Consider the following 27,311-nt stretch of genomic DNA (forward strand, 5'->3'; position numbering starts at 1 on the left):
AAAAGGCCCTTGAACTTGCACTTTTAAAAAAATCATTACATGCTTTTTATTTAGATCAGAGTCTTATTGGGGTCTACAATAAAGATTTCACTTTTTAAAAAAAATGTACAGTATAATAATAATTGTGTAATAATAATAATAAAAATGTGTTTAAGCAACTGCAGTTCTGTATAAAAAAGTGTTTGAGCAACTGCAATTGTTACAGGCAATTTCAACTAGCATTTGCCATTGCTCTCTATATTATAGGCGTCTCATTTGCTTCCACCCCTTTGGAGGACCAACAAAATGGCTTCCACCGTGAAAAGTAGAAGACAGTCTTGAAACAACTCTATGGTAGCCGGGCTACTCTCTAGCCTTGCGATTCCTCCGCTCTATGGTCAATCCGCAGTCGGGTTACAAAAGGGAGCGGGGAAAGGATAAGAGCCGTTGACTCGCTATCAACCACCAAATGAACCAACCAATGGGAGGACGAGAAGCGTTTAAAACGGCAGCAGTGGCAGCCAATGAGAAAAATCCCCCCGGTGAAAGGCGGGACGCGCGAGGAGGCGTTGCTCAACAGAGAATGCTGCTTTAGGGGAGCGCTCAGGGAAGACTTTAAGTCCCTTCCAAGGGAGGGGGAAGAGGCGGAGGAGGAGGGGAGATTTAAAGGGACAGGCCCCCTAAAAATAAACTTGGGGGGAAAGGGGTGTGAGATTTCTGGGGGGTGTCATTATGTTTTGGGGGAGGATCTCTGAGGAGTAATGCAAGGAGAAATTAGGGGCAGGTGAGGTCTGGGAGGGCAAAGTGGGGCAGTGCCCTCCTGCCATAGCAGGGCTGCCATTGCTTCCTGTGTTACTGGTTATTACTTGCAGCATGGAGCAAACCCAGTTGCTGGACTGGGATGGGGACCCCTATGAGGCCCCCAATGGGTTTGAGGACCACTCTGGGGGTGACCCCAAGCCTGTGGGGCGCCTGCACCTCCTGAGCAGCAAGTATGGCCCTGAGAAAGGTAAGGATCCCACCCCCCACCCCCCCTCTGGCATTTATAGAATTAGATCTTTGGGCATTTATGCCTATTTTTGATTCACTGGGGAGCCACTAAAAGAAATTACAGCATTTGCCCATAGAGGAACATTGGAGAATGCTTGCCCATAGGAGAACATTGGGCAAGTAATGTTTCCCTATGGGCAAGTAGTTCCCAATGTTTCCCTATGGGCAAGTACTGTCATTTGTTCTAGTACCTCCCCACTGCATGATTTCTATTTAGATCACAATCTTACATGCTCACTGGCTTGGGATGATGGGAGTTCAGAGTTGTTGTTGCTGTTGTTGTTGTTGTTGTTGTTGTTGTTGTTGTGTGCCTTCAAGTCATCTTTAACTTATAGGTACCCTACCATGAGGTTTTCTTGGCAAGATTTGTTCAGAGGGTTTTTTGCCATGGCCTTTCCCTGAAGCTGAGAGAGTGATGTCTTGCCAGTGGGTTTTCATGGCTGAGCTGGGAATGGAACCTTGGTCTCTAGAGTTGTAGTGCAACTCAAACTATATAGCAAAGTACAATAGTATCCAAACTATAGCAAAGTACAATAGTATCCAAAATCCACCAGTGACACCTGGTTTGAGTGTTGGACTACGACTCGGACATGAAACACACTGGGTGACCTTGGGGGAGTCACACTCTCTCAGCCTCAGAGGATGGCAATGGCAAACCTTCTCCGAAGAAACGTGCCAAGAAAACCCTGTGATAGGTTCGTCTTAGGGTCACCATAATTCAAAAATGATTTGGAGGCACAGAACAAGAAAGGCTGTTCCTTCCCCTGAGGCTGAGAGAGTGTGACTTGCCCATGGTCACCCAGTGGGTTTTCATGACCAAGCTGGGATTTCGAATTTTAGAATATTTGCATTATACATAAGGAAATCTCTTGGAGATGAGAGCCAAGTTTAAAAAGGAAAATCCTTTATGTTTCGTATACACGTCATACACATAGAATCTGTTACAGACTGCCAAAATAAAGCTGCTTCGGGTCTCTTTGGAGGTATGCTATTTAAATGATGCATGGGTCCTAAGAGTCCGGAGGTCGTGCCAAAGCCACACTCCATTCCTAAGCACTTGAGTGCAGCTTTGGTGCAGCTTCCGGATTCTTAGGATGCATGCATCATTTAAACAGCATACGTCCAAAGAGACCCAAAGCAGCTGGGTTTCATGGTTGAATGGAGAATCAAACCCTGGTTTCCAGAGTTGTAGTCCAACACTCATACCACTATGCCACGCTGACCCTACCAATTGTTAATCCCCCCTCCCCTGTCGAAAATCAAAATTGGAAGTAATTTGATGTCCTTTCTGGTTGTGTTGTGAGTGCCAATGTGGGCCCTATAGGAGTGGAGAGGTGAAAATCCCCCTGCAGTTGCCCACCAATTGCCCTAGAACAAGGAGAGATATGGGTTCCTTTCATGTCTTGACTTCTTCCACCTCTAGATTTCTGGATCTATCCAGGAGAGAACATCATTGGGCGCCTAGAAAGCTGTCAGATCTGCTTGCCTGCTTCATCGGTTTCCAAAGCTCATGCTGTGATCGAAGTTCCCATCCCTGATGGGCCCCACCTTTTGTACGACAAGGGCAGCCTAAACCGCACCCGGCGCCAACGGATGATCTTGATCCCCCAAGTCCGCTACAGCCTTCAGGATGGTGACACCTTGCTCTTTGGTGACGTGGGATGCCAGTATTTCATACTATCTACAGAGGCTGCACCTGACTCTCCCAATGACTCCATGGAGGTGCCTCCCACCCAGACAAGAGTGGATGCCAGCGTCTTGACTATTGAGGAGACACCTATGCCAGGGAGGAAGATGATGGGCTTTGGTGGAGTCCTGGTTCAGGATTCTGACAAGGAGGAGGAAGAAGAGGATGTAGTGAATGGGGCAGGCAGGAACTTGTCTGTCCCTACAAGAGATGGTAAGTGGAAGTGTCCATGTTTGGACTTTCAACTCTTACAGGCCCCAGATGTTTAAGTTGTTGTGTTGGACACTGTTAGTATCCACCATGGGGCATCCTGTGATTCTTAGGGGATGCACAAAAATACAGAATGTAGTATTAGCCACAGAAATGAGTTTCTTGAGAGCCTTGGCTTTCATTTCTTTTCTTTTCATTTCTTTTTTTTTTAAACTGAAGTTTCATAGCTGGGAGAGTCTGGGAACTATAGTGCAGAACACCTGGAGGACACTAGGTTGGGGAAGACTATAAGAGAGACACTGTACACCAGTTGTATTTCAAGCCAGAGCTTGGAACAGTTACTTTTTAGGGTGGGTATAACTTTCTGGTTCCCCAAAAATTATGGCCGATGGATTCTGCGTGGCCAGGGGATTTGTAGACAAAAAGTAACATTTCCAAGCTCTTAGACAAACCTGTCTTGTTCCTGTGTTGTTTGTGATGCTTATTCACTTGACCAACCTTAGCTCTTCAGATGCTTGAGAAGAAGCCCTGTCCTTCCTAGGATCATTTAATAATAGTGGATGTTGTTTGAAACCAGAACTGAAGTTAAAGTATGGTTGAAACTCCCATCAGCCTTAATACCCTCAAGGCACCAGATCCCATTTAATCTTGGAAGCTAAGCAGGGTCAGCCCTGGTTAGTGCTTGGATGGGAGACTACCAATAAATACCAGACACTATATTTCAGAGGAAGGAAGTGGCAAAACCATCTCTGAGTACTTGTCTAAGAAACCCTTTGAAATTTGTGGGTTACCATACATCAACCAGCAACTTGAAGGCGCGCACACACACACACACACACACACAAACACACACACACACACACCTCCCATTAACTGTAGTCAGCATACACAATGATGAGAGATTATGTGAGCTGCACTCCCAGAACCTGAAGGGGTACAGTTGCCTACTGCTGTGTTAAAATATTTGCTATATACCAGAGGTAGATAAAGTGTGGCTGTCTACATTTCTCAGAAGGACTTAACTGTTGTTAGGAATGCTAAATACTGTGGTGTAGCCTAACTTTTCCCACTTTGCTCATTGGCCAAGCAATGCTCTTTTCCAGAGAGAGAGAGAGAGAGAGAGAGAGTTAGTTCATGGTGGTGAGGAAAGAGGAAATCCCTTCTGTGGCTGCTTCCTCTTTCATTTAATCTGCTTTCTCCACTAGGTTCTGCTTCCTCTGGCCAAGATGGCACTGGAGATCAGTCCAATTTGGCTTCCTCTGTATTTTCTTCTCCTTCTCCTACTGTTGTGCCTGAAAGGTATGTCTACTTTGAGTAACTAGTTTGGGGAGAGGGCTTAGGAGCCTTAAAGATTGTCATCTGTTGAGGGGGAAAGGTGTGTACATATATGCATTGTGGGAAGGATTCGGTTCTGGTTTTTATTGGGCTTGCTAAGTACTGAATAAATTATCTGTTATTCTTTTAATTATTGTTCATCATCATCATCTTTTTGGCCTTTTAATGATTGCTCAGAATGATAAAAGAAGCAGAAACTAGGGAGCATCCAACTGAATTCACAGAAGAAATATTTCAAGATGCCCGAAAGATGATTGCTTTATTAGTAACAAACAAACAAAAAAGCAAATAAAACAACTATGTTGAGACATGTCTCTTGTTTCTCCTGAGGAGATACTCACATATTTGAAGGGCTTTCAGATAGAAGCTGTAGCAAGCTTCTTTGCTGTTGCTCCAGAGATTACAACCAATGAATTCACATGGAAAAAAATTAATTCAGTTACTGTAAACATTAGGAGGAACTTCCTGATGGTAAGCACTGTTCACTAGTAAAAGGGACTCTCCTTCCTTGGATGTTTTCAAATAGAGGTTGGCTAGCCTTATGTCAGGGATACTTTAGTTGTGGATTTCCTGTATCACCAGGGGAGGTTGGACCACATGACTATCAATTCAATAATTCCATGATTTTATCTATGTTCTATGACTCTGGGAAATTCCTTGCAGTTCTCTCCATAGCATACAACAGGAGAGCAATTATTTAATAGTGCTAGGAGCCACTTGTGTGACATAGACCAGTGCGTCTCAGGCTACCCAGAGCTTAGCAAAGTTAGTATTTGGATGGCAGATCCTAGAATTCCTTATGGTGTGCTGGTCTGGAGAGTTTAATACAGATTGAGTTTCCCTTATCCAAAATGCTCAGGACCAGAAGGGATTTTGGATGTTTGGGGGTGGGGGGATTGGAATACCTATATTTGCATATGCATGCATAATGAGGTATTTTAGAGATGGGACACAAGTCTAAGCACAAAATTCATTTATGTTTCATATACACATAGCCTGAAGGTAATTTTATACAATATTTTTAAATAATTTCATGCGTAAAGCAGAGTTTGTGTACATTGAACCACCAGAAAGCAAAGGAGTATTCATTTCAGCTACTCCTGAAAAAAGGTTTAGGTTTTGTAATATTTTGGATTTTGAAATTCCTGATAAGGGAGACTCATTCTGTAACAGCTGTGCAAAAGCATAACTATTAGACGCTTTGGGGCAGTAAATTTTAGTCAGTTAAATTAAGTCGACTAAAACCCTCCTCGATATTCCTTAATTGACTAAGGATTAATGGTTATATTCCTTAATTGACTAAGGAACACATTTGTAAAAAGCTATTATAAAATATATATTAAAAAGTGCAGATAGCAAACACCATCTGAGAGGAAGCATCTTCCCTTTACTTTCACACAGGAGGGAATGCTTCCTCTCAAACGGAGCCTGATGTGATGTATGCATGTTTCACTGAAAAACACTGGAAGTATTGTCTTTCTATAACAAATGAACAAACAAACCTGTTGTGAAATCGAAGACTTTCATGGCTGTCATCCATAGTTTTTTTGTGGGTTTTTCATCCTATGTGGCTGGATCTCTTTCTCACACACACACTGTAGGGAGGAATTAGCAGACACTAATCCTCCTTTGCATATCCTCCCACCCTTAGGCCCTGCCATCAAAAACAGAACAATACACAGATTAACATGGAAATTCCTCTCCACAGTATATGTGTGTGTGTGTGTGTGTGTGTGTGTGTATACATACATATACACATACATACATACATACAGCTCTCTTCTATGCCAACATTCTCTGAAGATGCCAGCCACAGATGCTGGCGAAACGTCAGGAATAAACTCTTCTAGAACATGGTCATACAGCCCGAAAAACCCACAAAAAAACCCAAGCAAACCTATTCTTAGCTGCCTCTGTAGTTAATTGCTCAGTTACTCTGGTTTCTTTAACTGGCTCAGGAGCTTAGGTGTTAGAGTAGAGGAATCTGTCTTTAACTTTTCTCTTTGTCATTTGTCCCCCATAGTGATGAGGAAAGTGGAGAGCTCTCTGTCAGTGACCCACCTTGTCCTTCCCTGCGTCTGTGCTTTGAATGTCAGGATGCTGAATCAGTCCCTTGTGAGAATGGTGGTCCACCTCCATTGGACAAAGAGCAAGAGGCTGTAGAGACAAAAGCTACAGAGGTTGAAGCGACAGGCCTCCCAGGCATGGAAGAAGTAACAGCTGAGAGGCAGGGAACCGCTCTTTCTATTCCTAGCCTTGTAGAAAACGTCCACTTGGACAGTGATACTGATGTGGAAGATGAGGATGGAGCAGGTCGCATGGCTAAATCATCCAAAGCTGCAGACTTGACAGATTCTGACAAAGGCTTAGAAATGGACAGTGACACAGATGTGGATGAACCCGTGATGATGGATCCAGGTGCTGCCTGTCGGAAGAACCATTCTTCAATTATTGATGTGAGCAGTGATATTGATGTGGAGGAAGAAGTAGAGCCCATAGGTGTTCCAAAGGCCCAGAAAACTGCTGAAAACAGGGACAGTGACACAGATGCAGAGGGTGGAATGGAGAATTCCAGTGTTGGGTCTGATGCTCAAATGGAAGATGGCTGCAAAGGTATGGAAAAGGCAGAAGAGGATCCACATCCTGCACATCCTAAAGGTTCTGAGGCTGGTGAGAATGAAGACAGTGACACAGATGTGGAGGAGGTCAACAGTTACCCAGAAATGAAGGCTAAATCTCAACAATCTAGTGAAAATGAGAACAGTGATACAGATGTGGATGACACATCCCTCAAAGTGGAGAATTCAGGTGAGACTTTGAAGACCCATGAGGCTGCTCTGGTGGATGGTGATGGTGATACAGATGTGGAAATGGCTGACTTGGTGCTGGAAAATTCAGATGTTGCTCAGCCCCACAGTCCTCACCCTGTAAGCTCTAAGGAGAGTGATGCAGATCTGGAAAAGATCCCCCTTGAAGAGGCCATGCGACAGGATAGCAATCACCTGGAAGAAGAGAATGCTGTTGTTGCTGCTGCTGTAGGGGAGATAAAGAACCTTAATGTTCAACAGCAGAGCAGTGATGAAGCTGTCAGTGAACAGTCTGAGATCTTAGATGAGAAGGAAAACTCTGAGATCATTGAAAAGCGAGCCATCTCACTTCAGAATCAGTCTCTGCCTGTTCTCTCTATTGATAGTGATACAGATATGGAAGAGGAGGAGGTGATGGAAACTCAAGACATGGCCTCTGAGGAGAATCATAAATCCATTGTTGCTGCGCCAAGTGGAGGAGGTCAGGGGAGCTACCCTGAGAATCATGATATTGGCTTCCAAAATAGTCCTGGGCCAATTGAGGTTGAGGACAGTGATACAGATGTAGAAGTGGTTTCTCCACCCCATAAGGAATCTGTGGCTCAAGACAGTGATACAGATGTAGAAGTGGTTTCTCCACCCCATAAGGAATCTGTGGCTCAAGACAGTGATACAGATGTAGAGGAAGTGACTGCACCATTGCCAGGAAAACCCCTAGAAGAGCAGGATACTCAGTTATTAGTTCCTGTGAGATCTAGCCTGAATGGAGAGAAATCAACTGGCTTTGCAATGGAAGTGAGAGTCCACCATGGACCTTGTGAAGAAGATGAAGATACAGACGCAGAGGGAAACAAGTCCTGTTCAGGAGAGGACAGTAACACTGATGGTGAGGAGATGGGAAGGAGAAGGAAAGGAAGGCAAATTTTCTTTTCTTTCTTTTCCGTCAGTGGCAGATCTGCTAATTGGGGGAACTTAGGTGATGATCTTTTTTTTAATAGCACAGTCCTGTAATCTAGTTAGGCATAAAATATATGGATACACTGAGGACAAGGGACGATTAACCCTGTTGTTAAAATATGAGTTCTGGTGTCACAATTACATTTGGGAACTGTTAACTGATGTGATTGGATTACGGCTCCCCATTATTCTGCACTGTTTTCCCATCCCAGGAAAAAGGTGGGGTATAAATTAAATAATTAGATAAGTAATTACTCTCCCTATGCTGGCTAGGAATGATAGAAATTGCAGTGCAACAGCACCAAGAAGGTGTTGTCACTTTTTCCCTGCTGTCCCTACATTGTAGTGAAATATTTGAGATGTCCATTGAACAGTAAAGTTACACCTATGCCTTGTGCAGTTGCACTGAGCATGGCTATATGCTGGCCTGGTGTCCTTTAGAAGCTACAGCAGCATGTGCTGGCACATTGCATGCTGGAATATAAAGTTAACAAGTGGGAAGTGAAATAACATGTTAAGTGTGGATTGATTCTTTTTCAGCATTCAAACCAGCAAGCCCTGGCGTCTGTTGGGATACTCATTTCCTTTTTCTCTCTCCAGTAATCTGCCAGTGTTCTGTGTTGTTGTGCTTGTCGTTGTTAACTGCCCTCGAGTCAGTTTTGACTCATGGTGACCTTGTGAATGAGACATCTCCAATACCCCCTTTCCTCTACCACTTTGCTCAAGTCCCTGCAGTCTCAGGCCTGTGACCACTCTGATTGAGTCTAACCATCTAGCATGTGGTCTTCCTTCCTTTCTACTTTCTACCTTTCCTAGCATCATTGCCTTTTCTAATGAGTCATGCTTTCTGTACCCACTGAATATATTCAGTCCTGATTGTACTGTTTTTGGAGTGTACTGCCACCCTATCTCTTCCCAGCCTTTGGTCCTCCAGATGTTATGGACTTCAGCTCCTAGCTCCCATAATTCTTAACTGTTGGCCAACTTGGCTGGGGTTTCTGGGATCTGAGGTCCAAAACAAATGGAGGACTAAATTTGTGGTGTTTCTTCTAAAGGTATTTTGTAGTTCTGCGAACTTCAGGGTCCCCGTTAAACATACTGATACATTATGTATGGCAATGCCTATAGCCTTATTATTAATATTGATGCTCATGCTTGATCATTAGAAATATGAAGGTCCATTTGTCTGTTATTATTAACCTTTTATAAAGCGCTGTTCTATTTTTGTTCCCCAGATGATCCTGACCTGGCTTTCCAGACAACACAGTATTTTCTGTCTTCTGAGCCCTCGTCTCCCAGTACTGAAATGCCAGGAGATACCGCAGCAGCAGGTGAGGAATGTTGCAGGACTTCTCGATCTACCCAAAAAGGAGTGTTGTCTACTGGGATGAAGTTAGTAGGAACTGAGATTCCATAATTCCTAGGCTTCCTGAGAGAAGATTGACATACCAAATGCCAGGCTAAGAGCGGCAGCTTCTAGGTCAGGGGTAGGCAACCTGCGGCCTGCGGGCCGGATGCGGCCCAGCGAGGCCTTGGGACCGGCCCCAGGCCGGTCCTGCCGCCGATTGCCGCCGGGGCCTTTGGCCTCTCGCGCGCAGGGGCAATTGTCTATAGAAGCCTCAGAAACATGCATTTATAGTAACATTTTTAAAAAAATCAGCAAATTTTTTCACGTGTCCTCCACTTTTTTAAAAAAAGTGTCCACCATTTGAAAATTTTGTCCTACATTTGTCCCGGTTTATTTATTTATTTCAAATTTTAAAAAATTATTTAACTATTTATTTTTTGGCTTCGGCCCCCCAGTTGTCTGAGGGACAGCAACCTGGCCCCCGGCTCAAAAAGGTTGCCTACCCCTGTTCTAGGGCCTTTACAGGCACCATTTTGCTTCTGTGAGTTTTGTTGTTTCAAAGCACTAGCCTCATCTAATATCAGTGATACCACATGTCCCAGTCTATGAATGAGGAAAGTGTGGTCTGTAGCTGCATTTGTTCCCCTAAGGCTGTTCTTGCATGGAGGCTAGTTCACTCTAGTTCCCCACAAACCTTACTCTGGCCAGCAGGCCCAATTACCTTTGTTTTTCTCTGTAGTCATGCTCAAAATGTTGTTCGTTGTTAACTGCCCTCAAGTTGGCCCCACTTCATGGTGTCCCTGTGGATGAGACATCTCCAAGACCACATATCCTTCATTGCTTTGCTTAAGTACTGCAGATTGAGGTCCATGACCTCCCTAACTGAGTCTAGTCATCTGGCATGTGGTCTTCCTCTCTTTCTACCTTTTATTTTTCCCAGAAGCATTGTCTTTTCTAAAGAGTCATACCTTTTCATGATGTGGCCAAAGTATGACAGCTTCAATTTCATCATCTTGGCTTCCAGGGAGAGTTCAGGCTTGATCTGTTCAAGGATGCATTAGTTTGTCTTTATGGCCATCCACAATATCCTTAGCACTTGTCTCCAGCACCACATCTCCAATGAGTTGATTTTCTTCCTATCCATTTTTTTCACTGTCCAGCGCTGACATCTATACATAGAGATAAGTGAATACATAATGAAAACAATGACTTGGACGATTCTAACTTTAGTGTTCAGTTGTATATCTTTACACTTTACGCTCTTGTTATTGTGTCACTTCTGGTAGCCGTTTTGAGAGGTGTTAGAGAGGACAATGGAGGTATATGAGAAGAGGTAGGGTTCTGGGGGTTTATGGCTGGGATCAGGGTATTTTCATGAGTTTTCTTGCATTGCAAGTTGTTCTGCATACAGTGCTACCTCGGGTTACGAATTTAATTCGTTCCGCGGCGCCGTTCGTAACCCGATACATTTCGCAACCCGAAAAGGCGCTGGAAAGCCGCTAGCCACACTTCACATTTGAATTTCGCGCCGAAATGAATTTCGTAACCCGAAAAATCTTTCGTAACCCGGAACAGTTTTTTCCAATGTAACTTTTTCGTACCCCGGAAATTTCGTAACGCGGTGAATTCGTATCCCGGGGTACCACTGTATTTCAGAAGCAAACATTGTGAGAAAAACCTGCCTTTTAAAAAAATAAGAGGAGTGTTAGCAGAGTATGAAGGATCTGTGGCAGGGCCTTTAGGCATCACAAATGTGTGGTTCAGGGGCCACATGTGATGCTTGCCCCACCAAGACAATTTCACCATATCCTTTCTAAGACATATTAGGTCCAGGAGAGGCCAGTTGTTGTAGAAGGAAGTCAATTGGAAGTTGATTTTCTGTTACAGGGCTCAATGTGAATGGGTGTGTGTTTGTGTGGAAATATGGCAAAAGGCCCCCATGTTCCCACCACCTCCCGCACACAATTTTCAGATTCTGAGGGTGGTGCAGGAATTTCCTTTGAAGGTTCCATGGGCAATGCAACCCACCCCCAATCCTAATACTTGTCCAACACTGTCCTAGTGTAATTGTGCTTTTCGACTGTAAGCTGCTCTGAGTCCCAATTTGGGAAAAGGCAGGATACAAATAAATATTACCCAGTGCATTTTTAGCTCAGTGGGAATTGTGTCTCTGAAGTGCCATTTCAGCACTCTAACCAATATACTACACTAATTCTTATGTGGGAGAAAAGCAAGGCAGAACCCTCCAAGTAAAAGAAAAGAAAAGATTCTAGCTGGAGGGCTAGGGAGAGATCAGATTATGTAAAATGGGAAAGCAAGAGATAAGTGGAAGATTGGATTGCCTCCAGGACTGGAGATGTCACCGGTTGTTTCTGTTGTGGAACAGTTGTTTCACCAGTTGTTTCTGTTGTAGGAACAGTTGTTTCACCAGTTGTTTCTGTTGTGGAACAGTTGTTTCTGTTGTAGGAAAACTCATTAGCTCTTTTGGTTTTTCCTACCATCTCTATGCCGATGACACCCAGCTGTATCTTTCTGCCCCTGACCTTTCTCCAAGGCTTGAACAGCAAGTCTCGTCTTGCCTCACAGCCGTCTCGCAGTGGATGCGCCATCGGCGTTTGAAGCTCAACATGTCCAAGACGGAGCTTCTTGTCTTTCCCCCTAAGCCCACCCTTCAACACGCTTTTTCTGTCTCTGTCGACAACATTTCTATTCAACCAGTCCAGCAAGTCCGCAGTCTTGGTTTTATCTTTGACTCTTCTCTGTCGTGTATCCCTCAGATCCAGACCACAGCCAAGGCTTGTAGATTCTTTCTGTACAATATTGCCAAAATCCGACCTTATCTCTCCGCCTCTACTGCCAAGATCCTGGTCCATGCCCTAGTGATCTCCCGACTTGATTACTGTAACGTTCTCCTGGCTGGGCTTCCTCTTTCTCACCTCCGTCCTTTAATCTCTGTCCAGCATTCAGCTGCACGCATTATCAATTCCACCCACCGCTCTGACCACATGTCTCCTGTGTTGGCATCCCTTCACTGGCTCCCCCTCCCTTTCCGCATTCAGTATAAGCTCCTGCTGTCGACATTTAAAGCCCTCCATGGACTGACCCCTCTTTACTTATCAGACCTTCTTTCTCCTCACCTTCCCACCAGGGCCCTCCGTTCTGGTAGTCAAGGTCTGCTGTCCCAGCCCAGGATCTCCTCTGCCCCATCCCGGATTCGCCCCTTTTCACTTGCTGCCCCTCACTCCTGGAACCTTCTTCCCCCACAAGCAAGAGCCATCACTTCTTTAACTAGCTTCAAAACAGAGTTGAAAACCATCCTGTTCAGAGAAGCCTTCCCAGGCATTGCATAATTGTCGCTTACCATCTGATGTTCTTTTAGTGCCTGTTTATCAAACCATTTCCTGTATTGCTATGTACTGTATTTGTATTATCCTACTTGAGAGTATATATTTTCCCTGGATGAAGATTAACCTTCCATTTTGAAGCCAAGCCCTCCCTCAGTCCATCTGCCTTGGTCCAGGCCTCGGAGGTAGAGAGGAACTGCTGGACCTCTTACCCTCTCCCTCCACCACTCCCTTCTCCTTCTGTGTCATGTCTTTTTAGATTGTAAGCCCGAGGGCAGGGAACCGTCTAACTAAAAAGATTGCATGTACAGCGCTGTGTAAATTTACAGCGCTTCATAAATAAAGGTTAATAATAATAATAATTGTGCTCTTATCCTGCTTAGGGGCTTCCCAGAGGCACCTGGTTGAAACAGAAGCCTAGACTAGATAGGCTGTAGTTTAGTGTTAGGAATGTTCTGCTTATGTTAATAAGTGTCCACCTACAAAGGTATTTGCATTTCTTGAGGTGGACTTGATCATGATATCTAGCTGTTCACAACAGGTCCCTTTGCCTACTATATATTTATAGTGCCATGATTCCACTTTTACTACTATAGCTACAGTTTGCAGAATCCTGGGGTTTGTAGTTTTGGGAAGCACTAGATCTCTCTGTTTGGGAATTTAAGTATTTTCCCCTAAACTGCAAATCCTAGGTTCTCAGAGGGTGTTGCCAAGACAGTTAAAGTGGAATCATAACACTTATAAATGTGTGGTGTGCAAGGGAACTAGGAGTTCAGTGCCAAGGGTTGCAGTTTTTAATGCTTTCAGCTCCCTCTTTCAACTCTATAAATATTGATGCTGCCCCACTATGCAGCCACAAACTGGTTCTTTCTGATAGAGTTTTCATCAGAGATTAACACAATTCCTGTCTTTTCTTTTTTCACCACCATGTCAGTTTCCAGTGGCAACTTGGAAGAGGAGCCCACTCAGGACTTCAGATCCCCCACTGTTCCAGCCAGACTCCTACATGGGAAAGGTACTGTATGTTCATTTGGGACCTGTTTGCTTGACAGCTTCTTCTGTAATTCAGCTGGAACTCTGGTGCTATTCATGATTTGTTATTTGGACTAACAGGGATTGATACACTCTGGTCTGTAATTCAAAGATCTAGCAGTGTTAGTCTAGAATATCAGTATGCAAAAGGATCTAACTTTGAGACTAACTTTGTGAAATAAGTTACAGCACACCATGCATCTGAGGAAGTAGACCAAGTCTGCGAAGATTTACATTACAACTTCTGTCGCACAGTCTCAGAGGTGCTGCAAGATCCCTTTGCAGTCTGGTTTGGGATTACCTAGAATTTCTCATGGAATTCTTGCACTGAATCCATCTGAACAGGTTTTCATTCAGTTTATGTTTGTTAAAATATTTTAACGTGCTCTCTTGTACCATATCTTAGGGTGGATGACAATGAGTATCATTACTGTAAAAATAATTTAAAACTGTTTATAGGCTGAGTATCCATTATCCAAAATGCTTGGGAACAGAAGTGTTTTGAATTTCAGATCTTTTCAAATTTTGGAATATTTATATATTCATAAAGAGATATCTTGGAGATGAGACCCAAGTCTAAAGACAAAATTCATTTATGTTTCATATACACCATATATACATAGCCTGACAGTAATTTTATACAGATGGCCATTCAATCTCTGTTTAAAGACCTCCAAAGGAGGAGACTCCACCACTGTCGAACAGCTCTTACCGTTAGGAAACATTCTCCTAATGTTGAGGAGAAATCTCTTTTTCTGTAGCTAGCATCCATTGTTCTGTGTTCTACTCTGGGTAGCAGCAGAAAACAAGCTTGCTCCATTCTCAATGTGACACCCCTTCAAATGCTTAAACAGGGTTATCATATCACCTCTTAACTGTCTCTTCTCCAGGCTAAACATACCCAGCTCCCTAAGTCTCTCCCCATATGATATGGTTTCCAGGCCCTTCATCATTTTGGTTGCCCTCCTCTGGACACACTCCAACTTGCCAACATCCTTTTTGAACTGTGGTGCCCAGAACTGGAGACAGTATTCCATCACTGATTTTAGAACAATGGGCTAAGTCCCTCGGCTTTCCTTGGACTGCTACTTCCATTCCTTTATTCTTTTATCCCCAGCTGTATGCAGTCAGAGAACCTCTCTGTTTCCCTCTTTTGTGCCATGATAGTAGATGTGATTAAAGAAGGAAGTATACTGTCAGTGGGCAACCTGTGGCCCTCCGAATCAGAGCTTAGAAACAGCCAGACAAATCTGAAAATATCTAAATCCCCAGTCAGAATGGCTGGAATGATGGGAGGGTGCCTGGTTTGGGTCTGGCCCATTGTGAACATGTCTGAATTACACAGTTGTAGTGGTTTGGTACTACTGTGCTTTAATTGTCATGGCTGCATTCTACAGAACCCTGGGATTTATAGCTTGCCAATAAACTTAGATTTCTTTCTCCTGGAGAGTTGTGATCAGCTCTGCCGCAAGCTCTCCAGCAGAGATTTCAAAGAACCTCAGCATCCTCTAGAATGGGGCAGTGGCAGTTAAAGTAGTATCCAACTGTTGTAAATATTATGTACTGTAGTGCAAATGTGCTCCATGTCCACCTTGATTAGAAGAAACTGTCCAGGCTTTTTCAATCTGTTTCTCTTCTCTTTTAATTGGAGATGCTCAGGTTTGAACCCAACATAGTCTCCATGCAGACCATGTGCTCTTTTTTCTGAGCTGTCACCCTATTAGTAGGGCAACAGTTTTGAGGAAAGAGGCAGGCTGAGGTGAGTGTGAAGCCCTTCGGAATTGAATCTTCTTTTCTCCATACAGAGCACAAGTCCCCGTTCAAAGAGGAGGACTCAGATCCAGATGCTTACACATTGGAAGCCACTCAGCTATTCTGTAGTGAGCCTGGGCCTTGGCAACTCTCAGAAGAACCCACACAAGCCTTTGTTGTCAAAGAAGATGGGCACTCTGAGCAGGCTACGCAGGCTGTGGTTAAAGTTTCAACCACTACGGGGCAGCAGGCCACCAGTTCCTCCAGGGACAGCACTCAATCCATAGGATTGCCCTTTTCTCAGCCTGTCTCCCAGACAGCAGTGGATAAAGGGGCAGAGGAATTCAAGAAGGAAGAGGAAACACGGTCAGTTCAACCAGTGCAAAGTCTTACTGTGGGCAGCAGCCAACCCTTGACATTGCAGGAAGTGAAGAGGGAACAAGTGTGTACAGCAATTCCTGAAGGTGGAAGCATCACAGGACCATCACAGACACAAAGTGAGGCAGGTGAGCCATGGGGCTGTGGACCACATGGTTGTCTAGCAGTTGCACACTTGTCTGTGACATAGAGACATGTAGGAATGTAAGCATGACAGCCAGTGTGATGCTGGGATTTGAGTGTTGGACTGGTACTTGGGAAATCCAGGGTCAAGTCTTCACTCACAGAAGAAGCTGGAGACTCATCTCAAGGTGTTCATTTGATGAATGTTTTTGTTTTATGGACAAATGCTCTTCTTCTCTTGCCTCATTGGGGAAGAGGCCATCCCTCTCCCTTCCTAGGACAGGGAAGGCTGTTGAAAACTGGACAGAGAAGGCATTTGGAGTGTTTTCACCTCTTTTTCTCCTGGATAAAAGATGTTCTAGTTGTTCCATTTTAGGGTTTCTCTCTCTCAAGAGAGAAAACCATGTAATGAACAGCTAGAGTGTTGGTAGAGCACTAGCTGTTTTACTGTGTAGTCTAGGAAGAGTCAGGAGACATGGATGATGATAATAATGATGATGATGATGATGATGATGATACCTGGCTGTGTTTGCAGTCAGATTTTTCATGCTAACCATTTGACGTCTCAGTGTGGGATTTGATACTTGTCTGTCACAGCAGTTTCCTGCAAACACAGGGGAACAGGGATAGTGCCCAAAGTGATCTCTGCTAAGTCAGATAGCAGATTGGGTGTGGGATGGATAAATGGGGCTAAAAAGGACAACAAATTCTAAATCACAAATTGGAAAAATAATTACAACAGCTCTGAGAATTCCTCAGCCATTATGGCCATCTTTCCTGAATAGGGAAAGTTCTGATAGTTGTAGTGCACAACAGTAACTATTCCAAGCTCTGGTCTAAACCTCAATTTTGTTTGAGTTCTCAATAATCAACAAGCTTGAGAGACTTGATTCCATGAGTCCTCTGAAAGGAGAGCAAGGTTTAGTCTGACTCCCTGTGTGTTTCACCCCAACCTGCATCAGCCATGGCTAATGAGGAGGGCAGTTGTACTCTTTCAGATCTGGACAATAGGCAGACAGATGGGTGGGGGGGGGAGCAGTTTTAATGGATTCCTGTGAAATTCTGGAAATGCAGTTCTTGTTTCCCAAACAGGTTATGGGGAAGGGAATGAAAGAAGAGGCATGTGTGTGGCGGTGTGTGTGTGTCTGTCTCTTTCTGACATTCTTTCCATTGATTGGGGTTGCCTCAGTGGCAGAAACAGAAGTTGCATCCTTCACTGCAAGCTGTTACTTTTTTTGTAGATGGTGAGCTGGAAGAAAGAAGTTCAGTACCTGTGAGAGAAGCAAGAGATATTGAACAGGTGAGCATGATATTGGTCTTAACTTTGTGAGAATGGCCTGTAGCATCCCACTCCTATTCTGGTGGGAAACTGAAAGTTCTGCCTTCCCTAGATTTCTCTTTTATCCCAGGAGTGGACAAGTGTAGCCTGAGGGTTCCTTGAGCTCATTTTTCAAGCCCCCCCCCCCCCCCATCAGTCCTCTTGAGACTTTCTTTAAGAATGAGTTCAGTCCTTGGGCTAAAAGAGATGTCCTACTATCATCTTACCTATATTACAGGTGCCAGAGCATTCTGAAGAAGATCCCTCTCCACTGAAGACCTCTGCCTCTGGGAAGCAATACAACCTGCGCTCCTTTTCTGCTTCTTCTCCAGCTCCTGTTCCACAAGGACGAAGCCTCCGCCGTCGTGGCCATGTGGAGTCTGGCAACACAGAAAGATCTGAAGAACCAGCAGCCCCTGTCTCCAGACGCAGGGGACTGCGACAACTCAGCAATGCAGCACTGCACATGGGAGAGCTGGAGGGAAAAACGGAACAGTCCAAAGAAGAGGAAGTGAGCCCTCATAAGAAGCTGAAGAATGGAGCACCAGCAGTAGCCACACGGCAGGGCCGAGCCAGGTACTTGCAAAGGGAAGCTGTGGCCACAGACAAGCTGAAAGGAGAAATGGAAGCAGCTGCAGGCAGCCCAGGAACCAGAAAGCTGACAAGGCAGGAGAAACAGAGAACTGCAACACAAGCTGTGGAAGAACAGCCGCCAGAACTCCCTCGAACCCGGTCCAAAAGATGGTCAAATTCTTCAGTGAGCACGCCAAGCCCAAAGGGTACTGGGAAATCTGTCAGACCTGGGCAGGTGGGTGGCAGAAGTAGTGAAAAGAAAACTTGACTCCTGAGAATTAAGAACAACTGTACAATGGATTCCTTTTTCAGAAAAAAGGCATATGTGCTTATCTCCCTTGCTCTTACAATTTACTTTCATTCCTCATGCCTATTGCCTTTGTTGTTGCATTGTAGCAGTTATGAACCATGAGTATACCAGGCATCTATAGACAATTTCCAATTGCTCACCCTCAGATGGCATCCATCAGAACATGGGCAATGGTCAGCTGGTGAACTTCATGACCATTCTACTCAGTAGCCAGCCCAAATCTGTAGTAAGCTTCCAGGAAAGAAAGAAAAAGTTACAGCTAGTGGGCACAAATATGGTACTAGTTTCTGGCATGTTAGGGGGGAAATATGGCTGGTCTTTCTATCTCAGACGGCCTGAGGTATGAAACAGACATTGGGCGAAAATGTTGGTTATGTTATTTCTTGCCAAGAAGCCCATTTGACAAACTATGAGGCTACTAGGTAAAGTGGAAGGTAAGAAAAGAGGAAATCCATATTACAGATAGATAGATTCAGTGAAGGAAGTCATGAAGAATTTGCAGGACCTGAACAGGGATTTCATGACCAGGATTCACTGCAGTCTCCCATACCTAGGGCCACTATAAACTAGAGTTGACTTGATAGCTATTAATTATAAGAACTGCATTAGTCACCTTGTTCCATTGTTGAAAATGAGACAAAACATGTGGTGTTAATGGCTTGCAAAAAACATATGTTGTTCTTGGAGGAAAACTGCCTCTCCGTTGTGTGGCAAGCTGGCATAGTGTAATAAAGCAACCTGTAAGGTGAGTCTAAATTGATGTAGGTGGCTCTTGGTAGCTTTCTGTAACCAGGAGGCAGTATGCCAGAGGGAGAGGCTTGGTATCCAAAAGACCAGCTAAGTCTGTGAGTCTTTCCATTAATGCAAACTAGTGCATGTTTTGTTTGGAGCTTGGAAGAGGTACTTTTTGGGTTGGAAGTTCTTTGGACTGTAATTAGTTGTCATTTACATTTCCCAAAATGTAAATAATTTAAGTTTCAGCTGTTTCTGACCTGTTCAGTTGTTTAATATAGTGGCCATCAGTATCCACGGATACTGCATCCAGAGGTCCAACATCCATGGCTTGAATATATATCCAAAAAGCAAAGCTTGATTTTGCCATTTTGTGTAAGGGACACCATTTTACAGCACCAATATATATAATGGGGCTTGCCACAGATTTTAGCATCCACAGGGGATCCTGGAATTAAACTTCTGCAGATACCAAGGGCCCACTATTCAAATCACATTTATTGTTTTAATTTTGTTTTAAACCATTTACATTGCTTTTAACTGTATGCTGTCATGAGATCCCACGATGTAAGGCAGGTCACAGGATTCAAAGATGTTTCATTTTCTAAGCTCTGGAACATATTTCCTCTTTCCCCCAGGACTCCCCAGCACAATCCACACCATCTTCGGGAAGGAGGCTACGGAGTCAGAGCACAGAGAGCAAACCGGTGGAAATGAGATACCAGCCTCGGAACCAATCCCAGGCCTCCAGTGTTCATGCTCCAAAGGTATCATGTGCATGCATTGGGTTGTTAGGAGGAACTGAAGCTGTTCTGATGAAATTGAACTCTTGAGAAGTCCTGCCTCTTGGAGTTTGGATTCCAAGGCATAGGTCAGCCTTAGATTGAAACATTGGTAGCCCCAGGCAGTCTGACATTGTGGGGGGGGGGAGGGGGGATTGAGTGAGCAAGCTAGCAAAGAAGTGTGATAATGGGCCATTCCATTATCTGAACAACAGATAACCTTCGTTTTAGACAACAAATGGTTAAATGAGGTGAAGAAGCTAGATTACATTTAGTGAGGCTCAGTGTCACAGAGGAGAAGAGGTAGTGATGGCACAATGAAATGAACAGTTGGGCAGGAGTGCAAAACTCTTCTGAGATGTTACTCAGCAGGGGTTATAAAAAGCCTGAGAAAGGACCAGAAGTGGACTCTAGGGGACTCTAAGACACTCTCAGACAAAGGGAGCTTGGGGACAGATCCTCCTGTCACACCCCTGGGGAAGGTGGTTGAGACTTGACAAAGACTCCCAGCTATCCTATGAACATCAAGAACTACAGATATATTCTGATCTTTGAGTAGACTAGGAAAAAGTTTTTAGCTAGTCATATCAGGGGCTTTTATTACTGTTCCTGGCTTGGCTGAATGATCTAATCTGTCTGTAATTTGTAACTTCTACTCTTGTTCCTGAGGCAAAGATGGTCCTTCATTTAAAAAAAAATAACCTTTTGCTATGGAGCTTTCTTACTTGGAATACTTTTTAAAGGAAAAGGTTTTATTGTAGCTCTCACACTGCTATTTCATGTACCTTTGCTTGGTCTGGTCCTATTACCAAACTTAGAGGAAGGACAGAAGCATCTCCACAGCATCAAGAGATGGGAAGTGTCAGTGGAGTCTCAACAATGTTCTGTTGGAGTTCAAATCAGCGGGTGTGGCAGGTAGGATAGGTGCTCTCTGGAGGTCTCATTCTGCTCAACAGGAACAGGACCTTAGGAATGTTACAGGAAGGATGGAACCCAGCATAGAAATCAAGTGGGCAGCTAAAAGAAAGAAGGCTCCTCCTCTGCATCCAGCACTGAAAAGCAGCAAGCTGCTGACTGCAGAAGAAACCAACCTTCTCTACCACTGGGCTTTTTTTTTTAATGAGTTTTTGCAGACTAGTAATTTTTGTGGGTTCACATTTCCAAAGCTGCTATGGGACTGAGTGCTGAAATGGATATTTGTACAAATTGGGCATGCTTTCTTGTTCTGCTCCTTGTGGTGACTGACCCTTTGATCTGTCTGGGAGGTGTCCTACCAGTTTGCTCTGGAACTGACTCTAGGCAAAATGAAAATATGGAGCTAGAATATAACTGCCAGAATCTCCCAGCTGGCATAACCAGTGATCATGCTGTCTGAAGATTTGATGAGTTGTGATTCCAAAAAGTAACTTCTGAGTTGTGGTCGGAAATAGTTGGGAAAGGAATTAGAGTAGTCATTTTTAAGGCCTCTCAGTTAAAAGGGGGTAGAAAATGCAGGTCGCATTCCAGGGAAGGCTAGGATTTTGAAGTAAGTGGTGCCTTTGTCCTCTGACTAGCTCAAATGCCAAAGTGAACTGGATATCCTCTCCACTAACACCACAAGAGGAGTATTGCTGATCCACATTGGATTTATGATTTAGAAAGAATGGTGCCAAAGAATGGGTTCCCAAAAGAATTTAATAAAAAGCCATGTTTTCACTTGGTGTTGGAATTACAACAGCATTGGCACCAGCTGGGCCTCTGAGAAGAGGGTATTTATAAGTGGGGTGCCACAGCAAAGAAGGCCCTCTCCTGTGCCCTCCCGTAATGTATTGGCTCTAGTGGTGAGGCACGAAGGTGACCTCTCCAATACATCTCAATTCTCAGGCAATGGAAAAGGTTAGCCGAGGACTGTGCTTTTGAAGTACTATGTAATTTACTGTGTGACTTTCTCTCTTCCTCTTCCAGGTACTGTTCACAGGAGTAATTGATGAAGAAGGAGAGCGGGTAGTGACGGAGCTGGGTGGTTCCCTGGCTGAATCTGTCTTTGACTGCACCCACCTTGTGACAGACCGTGTGCGTCGCACGGTTAAGTTCTTGTGTGCCTTGGCTCAAGGCATCCCCATTGTTACACTGGACTGGCTGGAGAAGGTAAGCTGCTGCCTTATGCCATGCTGTATTCCATACATTGTTTGACTTCAGCTCCCAGGAGCCATAGCCAGCATCGCCAGTAGGGAGAGATCATGCAAACTACAATCCAAAAACCTCTAGGGCCTCTTGTTCTCCAGCCCTATTTTAGGACAGGAATCTGCTACTCTACTATTCTCAGAATGAGGGTAGTAGATTTTAAGAGCTAAGTGACTATAGCCTACCCAGAAGGGAAATAATGTGCTGTAGCCAGAACTCTATAGTTTTGGATCATGTTTTAGTTTTAATATTTAGAAACCATCTCTATTCACAGAGGAACCCAGGGTGATATACAAAGTGTTATGAAAAGAAAAATACTATATAGCTACCATAAATTACAAAGTAAGCATGAAACCAATTATAACAACAAACAAAGCAATGCAATTACTTCTTAAATATTTACATTTGTTTTGTAACAAGTTGTTTCAAATTGTTTCTGACTTATGGTGCCCTTCGTTTTCTTGGCAAGATTTGTGTTCAGAGAGAGTTTACCTTTGCCTTCCTCTAAGTCTGAGAGAGTGTGACTTGCCCAGGGTCACCCAGTGGGATTCTGTGACTGAGAGAGGATTTGAACCCTTGTCTCCAGAGTCATAGTCGAATGCTCAAACCACTAACCATGCTGCCTGGGGTGGAATTGTTTTGGCTTCAAAAAGAGAACAAGATTTGCACCACTGATACGGTCCTTCCAACACAATCAGGGCATTGCTTACAAGTCCAGAGAGATGAGACACAACCAGCTGCAAGGAAGGTGGGATCAAGATGTTGGCCACCTTCCAATTTAAAATTTGGCAGTGATGCTGAAGAGCCAGATACTATAGGTGGCCTGCGTATTACACGGGGTATCTGTTCTGGAACCATTTGTGTAACACAGGCCCCATACAGACAGGCCAAAATAAAGCTGTTTCGGGTCACTTTGGAGGTATGCTGTTTAAATGATGCATGAGTCCTAAGAGGCCAGAAGCCAAGCCAAAGCCACGCTCCAGTCCAAAGGACTGAAGCATGGCTTTGGCATGGCTTCCGGACTCTTAGGACACATGCATCATTTAAACGGCATACCTCCAAAGTGACACGAAGCAGCTTTATTTTGGCCTGTCTGTACAGGCCCACTATTTCATGCATACTCTGCAACCTTATTTCTCTTAGCTGAAATGAACAACAAAGTGTTCTCTAGGGATTTTCTAGGTCTTCCAGCACAGTTTTGTGGCAGGATACAGACCTCCCGAAAAGGTCGGTCTGCCGCCTCCTCCTTTTCTGCCAGCGGGAAGCCCCAGCAGATAAACCATGCGGCTTCCCGCCGGCGGAAAAAGAACCCGGAAAAAGCGGACAAATGGTGCACTTGTGATCTCGCAGGCGCGACATGACGTGTGGACGCTATGCGTCTGTCATGTCGTAATGGCGGCGCCCATGTACACAGGGCGCCGCCATTTTGCCACTGTCAGTACGTACTAGGCTAACCCTATTTTTTTCTGATGTGTGAAATTGAACTCATATCATATGAACTCATGTATTATGTGGATTGACTGTGTATGTTCTATAGATCAGAAATGGTCCTAGGACAATTATTACATAATGGGTAGTCAGCTCCAGATGTTTTGGGACTCCCATAATTCTTCACCATTGGCTATCCTGACTACAACTGATGGGAGTTGTAGGCCAAGAGATTTGGAGGACCATAGCTTCCCACCACTATTGTACATAAAACCTAAGATGGTGGACACATTGGGCTATGTAGGTGTGTTTCTCAGTAGGTAATCCAAAGAAGAACTGGGCTATAAAGTACTTCCTAGTGACACAGTTGGCAACATGGAGCACACAAGTTGGCATAACTGAATTGATGGAGTGGACTCGGAGGTCAATGGAGGAGTAGAAGGTTTATATGTAGGAGAGCCCCTAATAACTCTAGTTTAAAAGATCTTAAATAGTTCAGCTGAAAAAGACTTTTGTACTTGAGCACCTCTAGCATCCACAATGCTGAGCTCATTTTTTTAAGTTACATTTATATTCCACCTTTCTTTTGTTTGGCTTAAGAGGGCAGCCATAGCTTGCCTACTCACTTTGTCCTCTGTGAGGTAATATACTGAAGGCTGTGGTCTGCTTTTTGAGGTCCTTATTTAGGAGACTGATTTAAAAGAAAAAAAGTGAGTAGATTTTGTTGTAGAACTTCCGTCTAAAAGTGGGAAAGTGGTTGAGTCGAGATATTGTAAGCTGCTTTGAGTCTCATTAAATCAAATAAATAATTATTAATCCTTTCCTCGTAAAGAAGTTACATAATTAATTAAAATAGCTAGTTGTATTAACATTTCTGGTTCCAAGCATTTTGATAAGGGAGAATCAACCGGTATAAGAGAACCAGAAGAACTTGGGCAGAGATCATAATAGTCTGGAAAAGATTTTCTAGATGCAATCTTTCAAAATGGCTGCTGCCAATTTTTAAAAGTATTATTATTTTTTAATTAAAAGCATTTGCTATTTGTACTGTTCTTACTATCCTCTTTAGTATTTGTCCAATTCTGTCATATTACTTGATTAATCTCGCTTCAATGAATTAACACATACTGTCATTTTTAATCTGTAGATCTAATAATTGACATTCCCCTCACATCTTAATCAGATATCCCATTATGTATTCCCATGTATTTACAAAATCTTGCTTGAAAGCAGAAATATTTTGGATTTCAGAGGGTTTTTTTGGATTTTGGAATATGTGTATATAATATTGAGATACCTTAGAGATGGGACCCAAGTCTAAAGATGGAATTCCAGACACGGGAGACTCAACCTGTAATAAGTGTCACCTACAGAGTTCAAGTTTCAGCAGGGCCATGAAAGTGTGGACCTCCCATATTCCTGTCTGATACTCCAACTACTAAACAATATTGGTTCTTACAAGACAGATCCTTGGGCCGACACTTTTAAGGTGATTCGTTTCTCTATCTGTCTGGTTTTTGTTGATTGGCTGAAGAGCACAGGCTCCTCCTCCTGCGAATGAGTGGTCTTTCATCCATTTTTTGCCTCCTTATATCCTATTCCTCTCCCTTCACAGAGTAGGCAGAATTCCTTCTTCCTGGCACCCAATAGTTTCCTTGTTTGTGATCCTGAGCAGGAGAAGAATTTCCAGTTCAGCCTCACCACATCACTAAGGATAGCACAGCAGGAAGGGGGCCTGTTCCAGGTAAGGTCATAATCTGCCTTTTTCACTAGGCTGTTGTGGTCTGCCCAAGAAACACTTCCAGTCAGTGGAGCTGCCAGAATCCAAATAGTGGCTCCTGTTTCAATTTCTCCCTTATTAGCAACTATTAAAAGAGGTTGGGATACCGCAGGTCTAGGGCCATATATGGTTGACCACCTCTTCTTCAGACCATCATTTTACAATAGCTCAGTTTTTGTGTGGGTTTTCCATCCTTCTAGAAGGTCTTGAGACTTAGTTACAGGCAGTGAGGGCTTCAGGTTGGCATTTTTGGTCCAACCTTTTAGCTTTGTCCCTGTGACCATAATCCTGCTCAGGAACCTCCTCACTGAAATCTCATCTGCAGGTTGCTCACCCTGGTGTTAAAGGACATAAATGGGTATTCCTAGCCTTCAGGCTGAGAACTGTAATGCCCTGGGTTGTGTTGATCAACACTCTGTTCTATTAGGGGTTCGCTTGGTAGCCTTGGTATTTCAAATTAATAGGGGATGGGAAAAAATGAGCTGCTCCTGAAATCAGGGGATCTTCATACTACATGGATGTTAACAAACCCTGTGGCATTAGCAGTATTATGGTCACCAACTTCACTGTATGTTCCATGCCATACAGATGTGCTCTCCTTGGTGAGGGGTGAATTATAGTCCATAAGACAGGGACTTGGGTTCACCAGTTTTTGATCCTTACCTGTATCATTTCTTGCTATGATTTGGTGCAAACACATACATACCATGCTAGTAAGCCACACTATGGATCTGTCTCCTTTCCTTCCAGGGCTATGAGATACATGTCACACCTAATGTCAAGCCAGAGCCTGAGCACATGAGAGATATCGTTAAATGCAGTGGTGGGATGTTCTTACCCAGAATGCCTCGAGCCTACAAGGTGAGCAAGTGAAAGTGTACTTTTACCAGTGTGGTGGTGGTTTTTGTTGCATCCCTTCAAGTACAGTCTGCTCTCCCCATATGCAGGGGATCCGTTCTGGATGCCCCCGTGTATGGGGAAAAGAATGTATGGTGAAGTCCCATAGAAAATAATGGGGCACGTGCTTGCATTAGCGTGTGCTCTTGGCGGCGCAGGTACACGCCCCATTACTTTTGCTGGGGCTTGCTTTCCACATAATCTCAAAGTCATGGAAGGCAAGCCTGCCTATGGGGAGGGCTGACTGTAATTCCCCATTTATGGCAACTCTATCATGGGTTTTCTTGGCCAGATTTGTTTAGAGGAGGTTTGCCATTGCCTTCCTCTGAGGCTGAGAGCATGTAACTTGCCCAAGGTCACCCAGTAGGTTTCATGGCCAAACAGAATCAAACTCTGTCTCCAGAGTGTTAGGTCAACACTCAAACCATTACATCATGTTGACTCTCACCAGTGATGTAATCAGGTCATTTACTCCAAGTCTCAAGTACTTGCATGATACTTTAAAGTAAAGTCTCAAGTCTGGGAGCCAATTTTAACAGAAAAAAAAGAGCAATTTTTCCCAGAGGGGAAAAGCAAGTAAATTAAGCAATGAGGTTGGGGCTGGGGTTAAGGTCTGCTTGACAGCCTGTGCAGACTGCACATCAGAGGAGCCTTCTAACGCTCTTCAAGAGGTTTAGAAGGATCCTTTTGGCTCAAGCCTATTGCCAGCAAGTCAATCACTGAAAATATGCAAGTCCTGAGTCAGACCAGCATGTCATTGGTTGCCAGGTCAAGTCCAGGTTGAGTCACTAAGGTTACTTCAGTCAGTTGACTGAAGTCTACATCACTGACTTACCCGGGGGGGGGGGGGGCATCGGGGATTGGGTGCACTGGCAGAAAGGATTGACAAAAAAAGATGGCTGTGAATTTTGTCAGATTATATATTAATCCTTTTTTTAAAGGACACATTATAGTTTGATTGTATTTTAACCCTTTTCAGGAAAAGCGTATAGTGGTTTCATGTCCTGACGACCTGCCTCGGTGTAAACCAGCACAAGATGCCAAAGTACCAATTGCTAATTCAGAATTTATCCTGACGGGTATATTGCAGCAGAAGATCAATTTGGAAGCCCATCGCCTGGATGAAGTGCGCACATCCTTGCCTGCCAGTCCTGTTGTTCCCATTACCAGGGCCAGCAAGAGAAGAGCTGTGGCACAAACAGCCCCCACCCCACCCACTACAGCAAAGAGACGGCGCTGATCCTGACACATAGTGTGGAGATGTTGCCTTAAAAAATTGTAAATACCTTTTTTTGTATCTCTCTCAATAAAACGGTATAAAAACGA

General features: G+C 44.0%; 1 protein-coding gene across 2 annotated transcripts; it reads left to right on the forward strand.

The window, feature by feature from the left end:
* The first annotated feature begins 727 nt into the window (after nt 1–727).
* Nucleotides 728–27,311, forward strand: MDC1 (mediator of DNA damage checkpoint 1). 2 transcript variants are annotated; one of them, XM_089515097.1, is made up of 14 exons: nt 728–988; nt 2,453–2,929; nt 4,132–4,225; nt 6,285–7,954; nt 9,261–9,356; nt 13,652–13,732; nt 15,555–16,007; nt 17,244–17,302; nt 17,559–18,128; nt 19,574–19,702; nt 21,662–21,844; nt 24,924–25,052; nt 25,839–25,949; nt 26,965–27,311. In XM_089515097.1, the coding sequence occupies exons 1-14, from the start codon at nt 853–855 to the stop codon at nt 27,223–27,225; spliced, it is 4,449 nt and encodes a 1,482-aa protein (XP_089371223.1). In that variant the 5' UTR covers nt 728–852; the 3' UTR covers nt 27,226–27,311. The 2 variants fall into 2 exon arrangements, with proteins under 2 accessions (XP_089371223.1, XP_089371233.1); XM_089515107.1 differs by having other exon boundaries at nt 17,559–18,077.

This window comes from Sceloporus occidentalis, unplaced genomic scaffold (assembly GCF_023333645.1).
Source record: "Sceloporus occidentalis isolate IW3139 unplaced genomic scaffold, rSceOcc1.0.p SCAF_1, whole genome shotgun sequence".
In the NCBI taxonomy this organism is placed as follows: domain Eukaryota; kingdom Metazoa; phylum Chordata; class Lepidosauria; order Squamata; family Phrynosomatidae; genus Sceloporus; species Sceloporus occidentalis.